Genomic DNA, 15285 nt, shown 5'->3' with positions numbered 1-15285 from the left:
GAGCTCAAACAATCCGCCCGCCTCAGCCTCCCAGAGAGCTAGGATTATAGGCGTGAGCCACCGCGCCCGGCCCTCTGTGTATGTCTTTATGGGTGAGGTGAGTTTCTCGTAAGCAGAATATAATTGGATCTTTTTTTTAAATCCATTTGCCAATTTATAGCTCTTAAATGGAACATTTACCCCATTTATGTTCAAGGTTAATATTAATATATAATGTTCTGTTCCTCTCAGATTGTTAATTGTTTTCTAGTTGTTTTCCAAATTCTTTCTTTATTTCTTTTTCTCTCACTCTTTGCCATTGTGGTTTAGTGGAACTCTATAGTGCTGCCATTTGATTCCTTTCTCTTCCTCCTTTGTGTGATTGCTTTACAGAGAGTTTTATACTTCTGCGTGTTCTCATGATGGTGAATGTCATCCTTTCACTTCCATGTTAAGGACTCCCTTGAGCATTTCCTGTAGGGTCAGTCTACTGGTGGTGAATTCCCTCAACATTTACTTGTTTGTGAAAGATTTTATTTTTCCTTCATTTACAAAGGTTAATTTTGCTGTTGATAGAATTCTTGGCTGGCAGTTTTTTCTTTTAGCACTGTGAAAATGGTATCCCATTCTCTTCTGGCCTGTAATGTTTTTGTTAAGAAAATTTAGCCCCCAGAGTGGCTTACTCTGGCCAAAGAGTGCTTTACACTCACACCTGTTTTAATTGGTCCTGAAGGGCCACTTCTTGCTTATAATGGCAACAATGGACCAGGTGTGTGGGTGGGTTCTCAGGCCCGTAAGGGGCTGGTGTGACGTAGGTGTTGGGAGTACCGATGGTGGAGCAACCCATTGGAACCCGAGCGGTCCGTGCTGGTGTTGGTGGTGCCTGCAATTGGTTGGGCACACTAGTTCCCTAGTACATTGGCAGCACATGTAGGTGAATGTTAGCTATGGTGGTATTGGTAGGTTGGGTAAGCTTGACCTCAGACCCTGGCAGGGGTGATCAGATACCAATGGTAGTGGACTGGGATGAGCAGTTTCCAGGCCCCTGGATGGTGTACTCAAGTACTGTAGGAATTTATCTGTGTCAGCAACCCCCTACTAGTGCATTCGGGCACTGACTATGACAGGCAGAGGTGGAGTGGTTCTCAGGCTACCAGTGGCATGCTCAGGTGTGGTTTTTGGTGACTGTGGCAGGGAGCGTGGCACCCCTCTCAGTTGAAGCAGCGTGGGTAGATAGCTCTGGAAAGTACAGCCTACCTTGGTCTCACAGCAAACTGTGGTAGGGAGGCAGGATTTGTCGTAGGGTATATGTTTATGCCAGTCTCCCCCTCCTTTCGTGGCCTGGCAGCTGCTGTGTAGCATCAGCCCAATCCTGGGCGAAAGGCTGGGTTCTTACTCCAGGCCACTAAACTCCCCAAATGGTGCTGGCTATGGGCTTGACACCACAGAGCACTTTGCCCCTCTCAGGTGGAGCAGTGTAGGGGAGAAGCTGTTGAGAGTGCAATCTGTTCATCCCCCATCTGACAGCAGCCCATAGCAGGGCAGTGGGAGTTGTTCTAGGTATGTGTGGCCATGCCTAGTCTCCCCTCTCTTTCCTCGGCCTGGTAGCAGCTGCAATAGCATCAGCCCAAGCCTGGCCTGAGGGTGGGGCACAGATCTCCAGCAGTTAAACTCTCAAAATGGCTCTGACTATGGACCCACGATCAGGGAGGGTACCCGTCTCAGGTGGAGCAGCATGGTTAAGAAGCTGTGGGGAGTGCAGTCTGCTTATGCCTCAGTCTCCCCCATAGCAGGGTAGTGGGGATTATCTTAGGGGTGCATGGGAGTGCCTAGTCTCCCCCTCTCCCTTCTTGGCCTGGCAGCGACAGCATTAGCCCCAGCCCAGATGCATGCCCCAAATAGCTAGGCTTTTAGAATAGTGCCAAACTGAAGCTGCTCTGGACTCGGATGCCTGTGAAACTTCATGTGAGTTCTCTTTCTGCAGCAATGTCTCTGTATAATCTCTAGTCAGTTCCCTATGTTAGGCCCAGTGCCCACATGGGTTAAGAAGTTCTCCCATATCCAAGACTGCAAAAGTCTATGGCAGGAGTGTGGAGCCCTGAGTGTTTTTCTTACCCTTTCAGTACCTCCAAGAGCTTCTCCTGGCTTCCAGCTGGTCTCTGGCTGAGCAAGCTGTCTCACTTCCTTTTCTAATTTGTATTTGGTGCTCCCCATCACTTCTCTGTTGAATCTCAGCATTCTCTCTTAGACAATCTATTCGAAGGGTGAATATCTACTTACTATTCTGGTTCCTGTCTGTCAAGGAGGTACCTACTAGCTGCATCTAGTCAGCCATCTTGGGCTGAGTCCCCCAGTTGTATTTTTGAATGAAAGTGTTTTTATTTTAGATGACATTTGTTTAGAATGCTTTTTTATGCATTCTGACAATCTTTGATTTTTAAATTGGGTGTCAAGGACATTTCTTTTTAGTGTATATACATTTGAATTCAATTGCTAATTTGCAATTTGTTGTCTCTTTCTTCTTTTTTGTTCCTCTTTTGTTCCACTTTTATTACCTTTTTAATTTTACATCTATATTTTTAATGTACCATTTCATTTTCTCTATTCATTTTTTTACTATGTATTTTTGTAGTGGTGGCTCTGGGGACTATAATATATATTTGAATTTATCACATTCCACCTCAATTAAATTTGTAACTTAATTCTTTTAAATTATGGAAAATTTGTTCTAATATAGATCTATTCTTAATCCCCCTCTTGACACATACATTATATCTACGTGTAATATTACCCAATGATGCAGTGTTATAATTATTGCTCTATGCAATCGACAGCCTTTTAAAGAACCTATTTATCATTTAAATAAAGTATAAATAAATACATTTAATATAAAGTATTTATCATTTCTTATCTTAAGAAGAAATACATATATTTATAGAGTCTTCCATATAACCCATATATTTTTCATATTCCCTGCTCTTCGTTTCTCCTTTGCATTTGAAGGACTGAAAGACAAAGTACTTTTTGTAAGGGAGATCTGCCAGCAGTGAATTCTCTAAGTCCTTTTTTCTCTGAGAATAACTTTATTTAACCTTCATATTTGAAGGCCAGTTTTGATGAATATAAAATTCTTGGTTAACAGTTTAATTTTTTCCCTTTTGCTGATAGCAGTGCTGTGAGTTTTGCTCACCACTCCAAATCTTGTGACCTCTCTTTGATCACGGCAGCAATGCCTCCACTCTTCATAGCTGGCCTTGACCTAGCAGAACCTCCACATTGAATGAGCTGTGGGAGAAATAGGAATGACCTAAAGCAAGAACATTATAGGCTCACTGTTCTTACCCAAAGTTCAACAGTTTTTCAAGCTTAAATACTTTTTAGATGTTTTCATTCCTAGATTGCTGAAATGGTTATATTTTTCCCCTGTGTTTTATCAACTATGTCAAGCTTTGCAGTTTTTTTGGGGGAAGAAGATTTTTTTAACCTCTTTACTTGGCCATAACTACAAATCTGACCTGAATCCTCTTCTTTTGTCAAATTACTTCATATAGCCTGGAGGTGGTTGCAGTTTATTATTTCCTTAGCTTGGCTCCATTAAGAGTGTATTGTGACTTATGCAAAAAGAATTACTCATGACTGCTTTATATAGGAAAAGACTGTGAGTGTGGTAGACGCCTATAGTTTTAGTTGCTGCCCAGTACACATTGCTGTGTGTAATAAATAGCACAAATGTATAGTTATATACTCTCTTGAATTCTAATTTTCATGGAATGAAGTCTAGCCTTTTCTTCCTAAGTTACTGATAGTATTTAGAAAAAAATTACTTCTGGCCTTCATTTATAATTTTTTAAGTTTTTCCCAATTCCTTTAATGTCTTTCCACTGCTTATAATTGCTATTATAAAATTTCTACCAATTTCTTTAAGTTTATCCAATTATTTTCCCTACTCAACAAATAATCTTCATGTTACTTTAACAAAAGTCAATCAAAGGATTGACAACTTCCCATCCAAACACATTCCCACTGCAGGGCCTTTTCACTTCTACTAGAATAATTTTCTTCCAAATTGCCCCATGGCTGACTCTGCAAAATTTCACTTTATTGTATAAAGCCTTACTTTGCAAAATTTCACTATATTATATAAGCCTTACTAGACTATCCTATTTTAAAAATGACACCTCTGCTAGCTTCTGTCCTATTACGTTGCTAATTGTTCTTCAGAATACTTATGTTCTTTGGAATACTTCCCCTTTGCCCCAGAACGTTTCCTGAAAGATCAATTTATAATAAGGCAGATTAATAAGAGAAAGAGATTTATTTACTATGCACACAACGAGAATCACAGAGTGATTACCCAATATCCCAGTAGGGTCCAGAAGTTTATATATCCTCATTTTAGAGAAGAGGGGGAGATGAGAAATATAGATAGTTCTGTTGTGTGGCAGTAAGTGGTTACTAGGGAGGATGAACAGCTACTTGGGAGAATGAATGAATGGAGAGAAACTGATTGACTTATAAATGATTCTCTGTGGAAATTAAATTAACCTGAGAAACAGGTATTATATTTAAAATTATTTGGGCCAGGTCTGGTTCTTGATCTTCTTTCCTGTAAGATACTGAGATAACAGGGTGGGGAAGTGAAGTTAATTGTTTTTTGTTTGTTTGTTTTTTTTGATAGGTCTGAATTTTTTATAAAGAAAGAGGGAAAGCCCCTTCCAATGTATGTTGATCTCTGAAGGGCCTTTAATTCAAAATATTCTTTATACCAAGAAGTCATATTTTGGGATGAAATTTCCTGAACTCCTTCACTTATCACCATCATTATACTGTATGTCATGTGATTAGTCAGTTCATTTTCTTTCTTTCTACCACTATAATGCAAGCTCCATGAGAACAATGAGTTTATATTGTTCACTGCTCTGTCCCTAGATCCTAGAATAATGGCACATAGTTTTAACTCATAATATTTGTTCAGCAAAAGAATCTACCTTACTAGAAGCAGTCCTTGTACTGCTGCCAATGCTTAGGATCCAGCCATTTTTACTTATTTATAATCCTTCCTCTCTCCTTCCCTCCTTTCCTTCCTTCCTTCACAAACAAATATTTATTGTGTACCGTATGCGGTGTACTGTGTTTTTAAAGAACTTGCTTCATCAACTATAAACTCTTTATTTTCCTTATGTTGGCATACATCAATGTTGAGATATCTTTTCACCTTATTAAATCAACAAAACAAACCTCTTGGTTGCCAAATCTAATAGAAACTGTTTTATTCTTGACAATGTTGATTGATTACTTCTTAAAATTCTTTCCTAACTTCTAGGTAACCACTCTCTTTTGGTTTGTTTTTTATGGATCTTGGCCACTACTTTTGAATGTTCTTCATGCGTTCTTTTTCCTTTCCCCTGCCCTTCTCTTAAATATAAACGTCTTTCATATTTACAGCTTTCCTGGGTATTGTCATCTATACCTGCACCTTAGCTATCATCTTTTCACTGTTGGTTTACAAATCTGTTAGATTCTGGCTTCTTTGTTCCTTTCTTATATAAGCCCAGGTTTCAGTTTTGCCTATACTAAAGTTATGGACTGAATATTTGTGTTCCTCCAAAATTCATATGTTGAAGCCCTAACCCCAACCCCTATTGTGACGGTATTAGGAGGTGGGGCCTTCAGGAGGTAATGAGATTTATATGACATCATGAGGTTGGAGCCTCCCTGATGAGATTGGTGCTTTTTTAAGAAGAGGAAGAATCACCAGAGCTGCTTCTCTCTTGGCCATGTGAGAACACAGCAAGAAAGGAGCTCTGTACAAACTAGCTTCAAAGAGGGCTCTCACCAAGAACCAAATCTTCCAGCACCTTGATCTCAGAATTCCCAGCTCCAGAACTATTAGACATAAATGTCTGTTGTTTAAGCCAATAGTAGTTTGTTATAGCAGTCTAAGCTGACTAAGACAGCTGTTCATCCCATGGCTCTGATATTAGTGAGAGAATCTGGTCTTACAGAGTAGTAGGAATCTTCCTTACCAAAAATTGACCCTAAGTAAGTCACACATTGTTGTAATAGTCACATTTCTTTCAAAACTGTAGAGTAGCTACTAATACCTTAATTGCCTGAAGGACAATGCTATTCTTTTCAGTCCCTTCTCCTTTTATAAGCAATGATTATTCTAGTTTTGCATTGTTTATAATTGAAATCATAAGTTTTAGAGAATCTTTAAAGGCAGTTTTAAATTTCTTTGTGAATAATGAAATTTTGATGATTAAGCCACGATTAAACCAGTAATAACTTTCAGAAATAAGTAGTTTTAGGAATGATTTCTTAGGTTTCTAGATGTGAAGAAAATCACAAATTTGAAATCAATTTTCTCTTAATATTATCATTATTATTATATTTTATACATGTAGTACATTTTGCATTTCCTAATATAAAACAGTATTCCAAATGTAGAATTTTGTTTACAGAGGAAATAAAATTATAGATTGCTAATTTTTATTTCCTTTTTTCTAGGCTTTTTAGCTATCCTCTTCCAGGAGGATTGATTATACTTTATATCATTTTTAATGCCTTGATTCCTTCGAAGTACCAATTACTTAAATTAATATTGCTTGGAATTAAAGAATACTTTATCTTAACTGTCTTTAAATCAGTTAAGTGCTAACTGGTTTGGGGAAACAATATCAGCAATTTTGGCTCATTTATATTTGCAGTATATCTATCTCTAAAGTTTTACCCTCACAATAGGTGATAGCATACTTCTGTTTACACTGGTTCATATTCGAAATACAAATCTGCCTGAGTCATACTGGTTTGTTGAACATGAGGGAAAAAAATTTGAGAAAGAGAATGACTTTTTTTCTTTCTAATGGCAAATTAATCATTCAATGACTAAGGCTATGAAAGCAAAGAAAACTGAGGAAAGAATCTCCAATATTGACCAACATTCTTTCCTCATTTGTGAGGTAGATGTTTGTAAGGTGATTCACATTGACCTCAAGTACATACTTTTTCCTGTAGCATAGTAGAGTATCTTTTGAAATGGAAAGAATGATTCTCTATCCAAAATATTATCTTGTTGGGTATATCTCTATACTGACAAGATTCAGGCTCATAAATTAGATGTCTATGATAAGGGTGTATATATATATATGTGTGTGTGAGAGTGTGTGTGTGTATGTATTCATATATATATATAATTAATTTATTTTTGTGTCATCTAAACCATAATCTTCTGATTTTAGTGCGGTATAAAATCAGCAACATGTAACATAATGTAAGGAAATGCAGAGTAATGTCTAAGTTTCATTCAGTCGTAAGTTAATATGTTCCTTTAGGGTCCTCCTCTGCGCCCCACCCTTTGGTGTTGACACATGCAGTACATAGTCTCACTGATTGTTCTGTATTTATTCATTTTCTCCCAAAGCCTCTGTCATATTCACTTTCTTTCACATTATTTTGTCTGAATTACATCAGTGTTTGGTAATCACTTTCTTGAGAATTGTTTTATTTGTATTCTTTCTTTGTTGATACCTTAGAGGGGTCACAAATTCACACACAAACGGGATTCTCAGTCTTTCTGCTTCGTTTTTTTTTTTCTTGTTCTTTAGACATTTTGTTTGAAAATTTCTGAATTCTGCCAGAAATATTTTTTTCCAAAATAAGAGACCCAGATTATAGCATTAGAACTTTCCAAGTAAAATAAAAATCCTAATCTCGAAGGTCACCCCAGATCGATAGATATCTACATGAGGTTCTTAGAATAGAATGCAGGTCTGGCCTGTCATGGATATCTGAACATAGTCTAGGGAGTAACCAGAACACTGTTTTGCCAGTATTATAAGTAAATAAGGCGTTTTTATTTGGGGGTGTGTTTGTGTGTGTGCAGTTAATGTGTTTTGTGGATTTTTGTAAAAGTGATGAATTATAGAATTTTTGTCATTACATGTTAACATCTTTTAGGTATAGTATGCTTTTTAAAACAGGCTATCTGCATGCTAAATAAATAGACATGAAGTAGTAGTACCTTTAAACAGGGATCCCTAACCTACAGTGAGTTATATAATTATTATATATTACAATGTAATAAATAATAGAAATAAAGTACACAATAGAAGTGATGTGCTTGAATCATCCTGAAACCATCCCCCCTTCCCTGGTCTGTGGAAAAATTGTCTTCCATAAAAATGGTCCCTGGTGCCAAAAAGGTGGGGGACCACTGCTTTAAAAGGTTCTTTGTATGAGTTAGGGTATGATATACCCAATTTCAATTTATTGGTCTAATTCCAAAGAAGAAACAGAAACATATATATGAGATAGTACCAATATCATTTGGGATTTTTTTTTTAGATTTCACAGATTTAAAGGTGCTGCTCTTCCAACATAATCACCGTTTAGCATTTCTTGGATAAAATATGTATAGCTCACTACCAGTTTTAAAATGTGTAATCTGAAATCATTCCAAAATATTTTAAGACAGATTTGGTAGAGCTTCTATTTTGTACATAGCATGGAATTTGATGTAGGTTTTTAAATAATTTTAGAATTAGTTACAGATGATTTAAAGTTTGTAATTCTTTCTTGGGGGCAAAATATTTTAAATCTTAAGACAGACAAAGTACCACAGTGTTGACCACATGTTATTATGCAGTTAACATTGTTTCCAATCAAGTTATGGTGAACTACTGTTGCTAGATTTATTCTATTATGCAAGTTTCCATTTCAGAGTCTCTAATTTTGTAGTTTTATTAACTGTATTTGGTGAAGACATTTTGAATGTTCAAACTCGTAGGAATCTACTTCGTGGTACCTACTGAATATCAAATGCATATTTAGACTCTTCTAACATTTATAATATGATCCACTTAATAATTAACTTGTTATTTTTCCTTTAATGAAAAAATAATGTGAAACTATAAATACATTGTGATCCATGGTCCTAACTCTGCCTGGGCATGTCTGTTACCCATAGGGGAAAAATATATATGAAGGAAACACATATATGAAGGAAATACAACTAAGTGTTAATAGAGGTTGGGTGCAGTGACTCACACCTGTCCCAGCACTTTGGGAAGCCAAGATAGGAGGATCATTTGAGGCCAGCAGTCTGAGGATGCAGTGAGATATATGATCACACACTGCACTCCAGCCTGGGCGACACGGTGAGACCCTGTCTCAAAAAAAAATATTACTTATTATAAGAGGTGGCAGAGAGAAAGGTGAATTATGACTGGTTTTGATATTTTCTTCTTTATATATTATACTTTCTAAATTATCTGTAGTGACTGTAATGAGGTATTAGGTACTATTTTAAAAATAAATAAATGTTCTCAATTTGTTTTAAAATAACTGAGCTACTTAAAAAGAAGTCTGTACTATTCTGTCTGTACTGACAAGCACTAGTAGAATGTAAAGTCCAAACTATAAGTGATAGGAACATAGTTTCCATCAAATTGCTAACATAATAAATGTTTACATTCTAATAATGAGTGGACTTTTAAAAATTATTTCAAAAAATACTTTCCCATAACTATAATAAAAAGATGATTTTATCTCGGAAATTTATACTAATAAATTAATTTGAGATAAGTTAGTAAAAGATAAAAGTATAAAAGGTATTTTGCTTTTAGTCCTGAAATTTATGAATGCTAATTTTTTATCAAGTACATTTTATTTAAAAGTAGCTCATAAGTCATCCAGGAAACATATCAAATGCATGCTGGGTCTTACCACCACCAATTCTGATCAAGTAGGTCTGAAGTAGAACCTAGGAACCTCTGTTTCAAATAAGCACCCCACATGATTCTGATGCAGGTGGCTCAATAGACCATAGTAAGATTGTTTATTCTTTTCCTTCCTCATTCAAGATCTGTGGTCATTTTCAGTCCATAGAAAAATTATTGCACTTTCCTAGTTTAATCCATTTTCTGTATTCTCCAAGGTATGGTACATACATCCCCAACAGTTAAACAATACAATTCACTAGGGTAACAGAAGAGGAAGTAGTAACTTCTATTTATATTTTTATCTCATTTCTTTAATTTCTATTCATATGTGTTTTATAATATACATAATTATTGACATATGTTATAATAAATACAAACATTTTTAAAAGATAACTTTTAAGTAACTTACGAATTGTTTAGCTACTTTGGGATACTATATTTACTCTTTTCTTTTCTTTTATTTATTTTTTTAGAGACAGGGTCTCACTCTGTTGCCCAGACTAGAGTGTCGTGGTGCTTTTTAATGATGTAGTATTAATCCTAAATGTTAAATGTTTTTCACTTCAAATATAAACAGGGAGGGCATGGTGGCTTACCCCTGTAATTGCAACACTTTTGGATGCCAAGATGGGAGTATCACTGGAGGCCAGGAGTTCAAGACCAGCCTGGGCAACATGGCCAAATCCCATATCTACAAAAAATAAAAAATTAGCTGGCCTAGCACTCTGAGATGCCGAGGCAGGTGGATCGTTTGAGCTCAGGAGTTTGAGACCAACCTGAACAAGAAAGAGACCCCGTCTTTATTTAAAAGAAAAATAGAAAGAAATTAGCTGGACAACTAAAAATATATATAGAAAAAAATAGCCAGGCATAGTGACGCATGCCTGTAGTCCCAGTTGCTCAGGAGGCTGAGACAGAAGGATTGCTTGAGTCCAGGAGTTTGAGGTTGCTGTGAGCTAGGCTGACTCCATGGCACTCTAGCCCGGGCAACAGAGTGAGACTTTGTCTCAAAAAAAAAAAAAAAAAATAGCTGGGTGTGGTGGTGTATGCCTGTAGTCCTAGCTACTGAGGAGGCTAAGGCAGGAGGATCACTTGAGCATAGGAGTTTGAGGCTGCAATGAGCTGTGATCACCTGGGCAACAGAGTGAGACCCTCGACTCAAAAAAAATATGTAAACAATAGACTATTTACTATCAAGTGGCAATTAACTGTATATGTGTTTGTGTGCTTCCCTGCTCTCTTTTGTTCCTTTTATCAGGTGATGCTTTTCCTTGGACTATCAGCTTGCATCATTTCAGCATATATACACTTCTTGGAAAACAAGTGACACTTTGCCTAGTGGAACCTATGGGTTGTACCTCTACTCTAGCTGTCACATCTCAGAAGCTACTTGCTACAGGACCTGATACACGACATTCATTTGTTGTCTGTCTCCATGTTGACCTAGAGTCACTAGAGATGAAATGCTCTAATCCCCAGGTTGGTACATTTGATTTATGAAAGGAAATTTAAAGTAATGTGATTTTAAAACAATTGCTATTCATTTTATTGAAGGGTCTCTATTAAGTATCCTAAATTATTTTTAACTGGGCCATCAAGATCAGGGTGGTTAGATTAAGAATTGCTTTGAAGCTCTCTCAAGTTTTGTAATTTAAACTCTTTTGAAAATGTAATGGTTGCAGCACAAATGCATCTTTTGGCTGATGGAATGAAATCAGTTACAGATGTAATATTTTTAAACACTGAAGAATTATTTTACTGTTATACTGGATGAGTCTGTTGAACTGATCAAATGTGATTTTCAATCAGATTCTCACTCAAAACTTCACTCATGCAATATTTTTGAAAAGAAAAAAATAGCACTGTTTACTATTAAAAAAGACATTTTAGTAATCCCATGAGATTTCAGTTGTCGTAGGCCAACCATGTTATATCTTGCAATTTTATAATTTCATATGAATTCACATAAACAGGATTTGCACACATGATTAATTGCATACAACTTATACTTGTTTCTTTAACCTCAAGTAGACTGTACTGTATTTTCTACATATTATGCATATCGAATATTATTTGAAGTTATATTTTAAAATAATCCTTTTTAGAATATTATTGGATCTTATATATCAATATCAGTAAATCTATGTTTATCCCAACATTAACTGTAAGCCAGTTTTTAAAAGATGTTTTTTTGAAAGTACATTCGAGTTAGTTGGGTACAGTCCCAGCTGCTCAAGAGGCTGAGGCAGGAAGATCACTTGAGCCCAGGAATTTGAGGCTGTAGTATGCTATGGTCATGCCTGTGAATAGCCACTGCACTCTAGCCTGAGCTGTTGCTATAGTGAGATACTATCTCTCAAAAAACAGTTAGATTCAAGTTTGTTTTTATAAAGTAGATTCAAGTGTCATTCAATATTTTATAGAGTACCTTATTAAGCCTATCCTTCTCCTTTCTTCTCTCCTCCCTGCCTCTCTTCCCCTACCATAAACAGATTAGTATGACTTTTTTAATGCATTTGTACACTTTGAAAAGATTGAATCTGCTAATATATTGATGAAAGCCTTATAAATATGCATGTAATTACAATTATGACAAGGCAGTTATATTAAAAGAACACTATCGTAAAAATGTAAGAGCTCATCCTCCGTTATAAAAGTCATTTCCTTTTGAATCAGTAGTAAATGCTTTTGAATGATACTAAACATTCCAGTATAATGACCATTTGCCTTTCTGTTATAACCAGTAGTGATATAGAAGAGAATATTTATGAAATGACTTACCCTCTCTGAGATTACTCTTTGAATGCTGCTGCTAATGGTTGCTTTAAATATGTTTGAAAGAGGAGGGGAAGCTGTTATGCATTGAATTGTGTTCTCGCAAAAAGATAATGTTAAAGTCATAACCCCCTGTATCTCAGAATATGACCTTATTTGGTAATAGGTTTGTTACAGAAGAAATCAAGTTAAAATGAGGTAATTAGGGTGAACCGTAATCCTGTGTGACCAGTATCCTTATAAATGGGGAAATTTAGGCATAGACACATATAGAGGAAAGGTGATGTGAAGACATACAGGGAAAGTGCCGCTTAACATGGAAGCGGAGATTGAAGTGATGAAGCTGAAAGCTAAGGAACACCAAAGATTGCCAACCACCTCCACAAGCTAGAAAGAGAGCCCAGGAACAGTCTACTCAGTCTTAGTCTCAGAGGGTGCATGGCCCTGCTGATACCTTGATTTTGGACTTTAGCCTCTAGAAGTATGAGACAATAAATTTCTGTTGTTTTAAGCCACTCATTTTATGGTGCTTTGTTATGGCAACTCTACCAAATAGAATATAGAGGAACAGATTCAACTTCTTTAGATCCTTTATCACAGAATCTGTTAAAAAGGAAAGCATAGGAGATCTATTCCTAGCATGTCAACATAAACCCCCTCAGCCCACTTTTCCCACTGATTATTCCTTTATACTCTGGGAACAATGTAAAAACTAACAATTAACTACCACATAAATGAATGTCCCAACTATTTTAAAATGATTGAATTGCAAAAAGACTTTAAGGCAGTTACTGTAATTTTTTTAAATCTTGAAAGCAGTTATAGGAAAAGACACCTTCCATGTAAGTAAGCAGTGATTTGAATGAGTGTAGATTTCTCATTAAAAGCCATAGGAGACAGAAGATATTAGAACACTATCTTTAAAGTGCTAAATGAAAGAACTGTTTTAACCCAGTGAAGATACACCACAGAAATGAAAGTGAAATAAACACATTTTTAGATAAAGGAAACTAAAAATTTATCACCAGCTGCCCTGTTCTACAAGAAATGCTAAAGGAAGTCATTCAGGGTGAAGGAAAATGATACCAGATGAAAACTTGGATCTTCAGGAATGAAAGAAAACCAACAGAAATGGTAAATAGCTGGGTAAATATTTTTTGGAAAAACTATTAAAAATATGTATGACTATTGCAAAAAGCATGACATTGTCTACTGGGTGTTTTTCAGTGCATGTAGATGTAATATATAAGACATAAAAGATATACAAGGCAACTGTAAGATTAAGGAAGATGAGGAAAAGAGCCAAGTTTTTAAATGTCATGTAACAACATGAACTCTTAAGTAGACTGTGAAAATTTTGGTATGTATATTATAATCTTTTAGAACAACCCACTAAGCAAATGCAAAAATGTAAAGGGATAGAGCCAAGAAGCCAATAGATGAATTAAAATTAAATACTAAAAAATATTCAAATAAGCCAAAGAAATCAGCAAAAAAACCCCAGAGAAACAAAAGATAGAGGGTAGAAACAGAATACAAAAAATAAAATGGTAGCGCTAAGCCAACTGTATCAATGATTATATTAAATGTTAATTGTCTCAAGTAGGAATTAGCAAATTAATGCCTACAGACAAATTTGGCCACACTCATTTTTTTCATGTTGCAATCAGGTACAGCTGCAGAATTGAGTAGCAATAACAGAACTTAGAGTGTGCATGGTGGCTCACGTGGTAATCCTAGCACTCTGGGAGGCTGAGACAAGAAGATTGCTTGAAGCCAGGAGTTGGAGAGCAATAACAGAACAATGTACCTCAAAGCCTAGGGGTGGGACAAAGTTTGCAAACTCCTGGCTTAAACATTGCAATTAAAAGGCAAAGATTTATACAGTGGGGGGAAAAAGCAAGACTCTAGTATATACTGCCTAAAAGTGAAACACATGAAATATAAAGAAATAGACTGTAAGTAGATGCATAGGAAAAGATACACCATACAAATAGCATAAGAAGACTGGACACATTTTAGTGTCAGATAAAATAGTATTACCTGGGATAAAGAGTGACATGAAACAAAAATTGACAGAATAAAGGGGAAAAATAGATAATTCTACAACCTTGGTAGGAAATTTTTACAATACCTCTCTTAGCGATGGATAAAAAAAGTAGATAAATGAGTAAGTGGAGATATAGAAGAAATGAAAAATACTATGAACTCACCTTGATCTAATTGATATTTCTCAAACAGTATATCCAACAACTGTGCACTGCACCTTTTTTCAAGTATATAATACATGGTCTCATGTTTAAGAGGACCAAAATCATATAAAAGTATATTATTTGGCCAGTCAAATTAAATTAGAAATTAATAATAATAAAAATCTTGAAGAGAAACTTCAAACACCTGGACCTTAGCATGTTTCTAAATAATTCATGGGATAAAGAGGAAATCACTTGTGAAATTGGAAAATATTTTTATTGAATGATAATGAAAAAAAAAGTGGATATAGCTTATGGCAGTGTTTAAAGGGAAACCTATCTTTAAATATTTATGTTAGTGTTACCAAAAGTTCAGCACTTGTCCAGACGGCTGCATTAAAAGAACAAGGACAAGTGGTTGAGGAAAAGGAAAGAGAGATTTATTAATTTGCCAGCAAATGAGAAAAATGGCATATTCCCATCTTAAAGTACCAATTCCTAATCATAAGCAGAAATATAGCGCTTTAAAAGGGAAGATTTTCAGCTCTAGGCTATTGTTTTTCAAGTACAGTTGAAGATTCTGATCATACCATCTCCAGGGAAGACAACTCCATGAC

General features: G+C 35.8%; 1 protein-coding gene across 1 annotated transcript in view; it reads left to right on the top strand.

The window, feature by feature from the left end:
* Positions 1-15285, top strand: part of VPS13B (vacuolar protein sorting 13 homolog B (yeast)) — a 933283-nt gene that overhangs the window by 453242 nt on the left and 464756 nt on the right. Inside the window, exon 24 of the mRNA XM_012643529.1 lies at positions 10960-11180. Coding sequence (XP_012498983.1) covers positions 10960-11180 — 221 coding nt within the window. The remainder of the gene's footprint in view (positions 1-10959; positions 11181-15285) is intronic.

The sequence above is a fragment of the Propithecus coquereli genome, unplaced genomic scaffold, assembly GCF_000956105.1.
Source record: "Propithecus coquereli isolate 6110/MARCELLA unplaced genomic scaffold, Pcoq_1.0 Scaffold2, whole genome shotgun sequence".
Classification (NCBI taxonomy): domain Eukaryota; kingdom Metazoa; phylum Chordata; class Mammalia; order Primates; family Indriidae; genus Propithecus; species Propithecus coquereli.
This window is presented reverse-complemented; position numbering and strand designations above follow the sequence as displayed.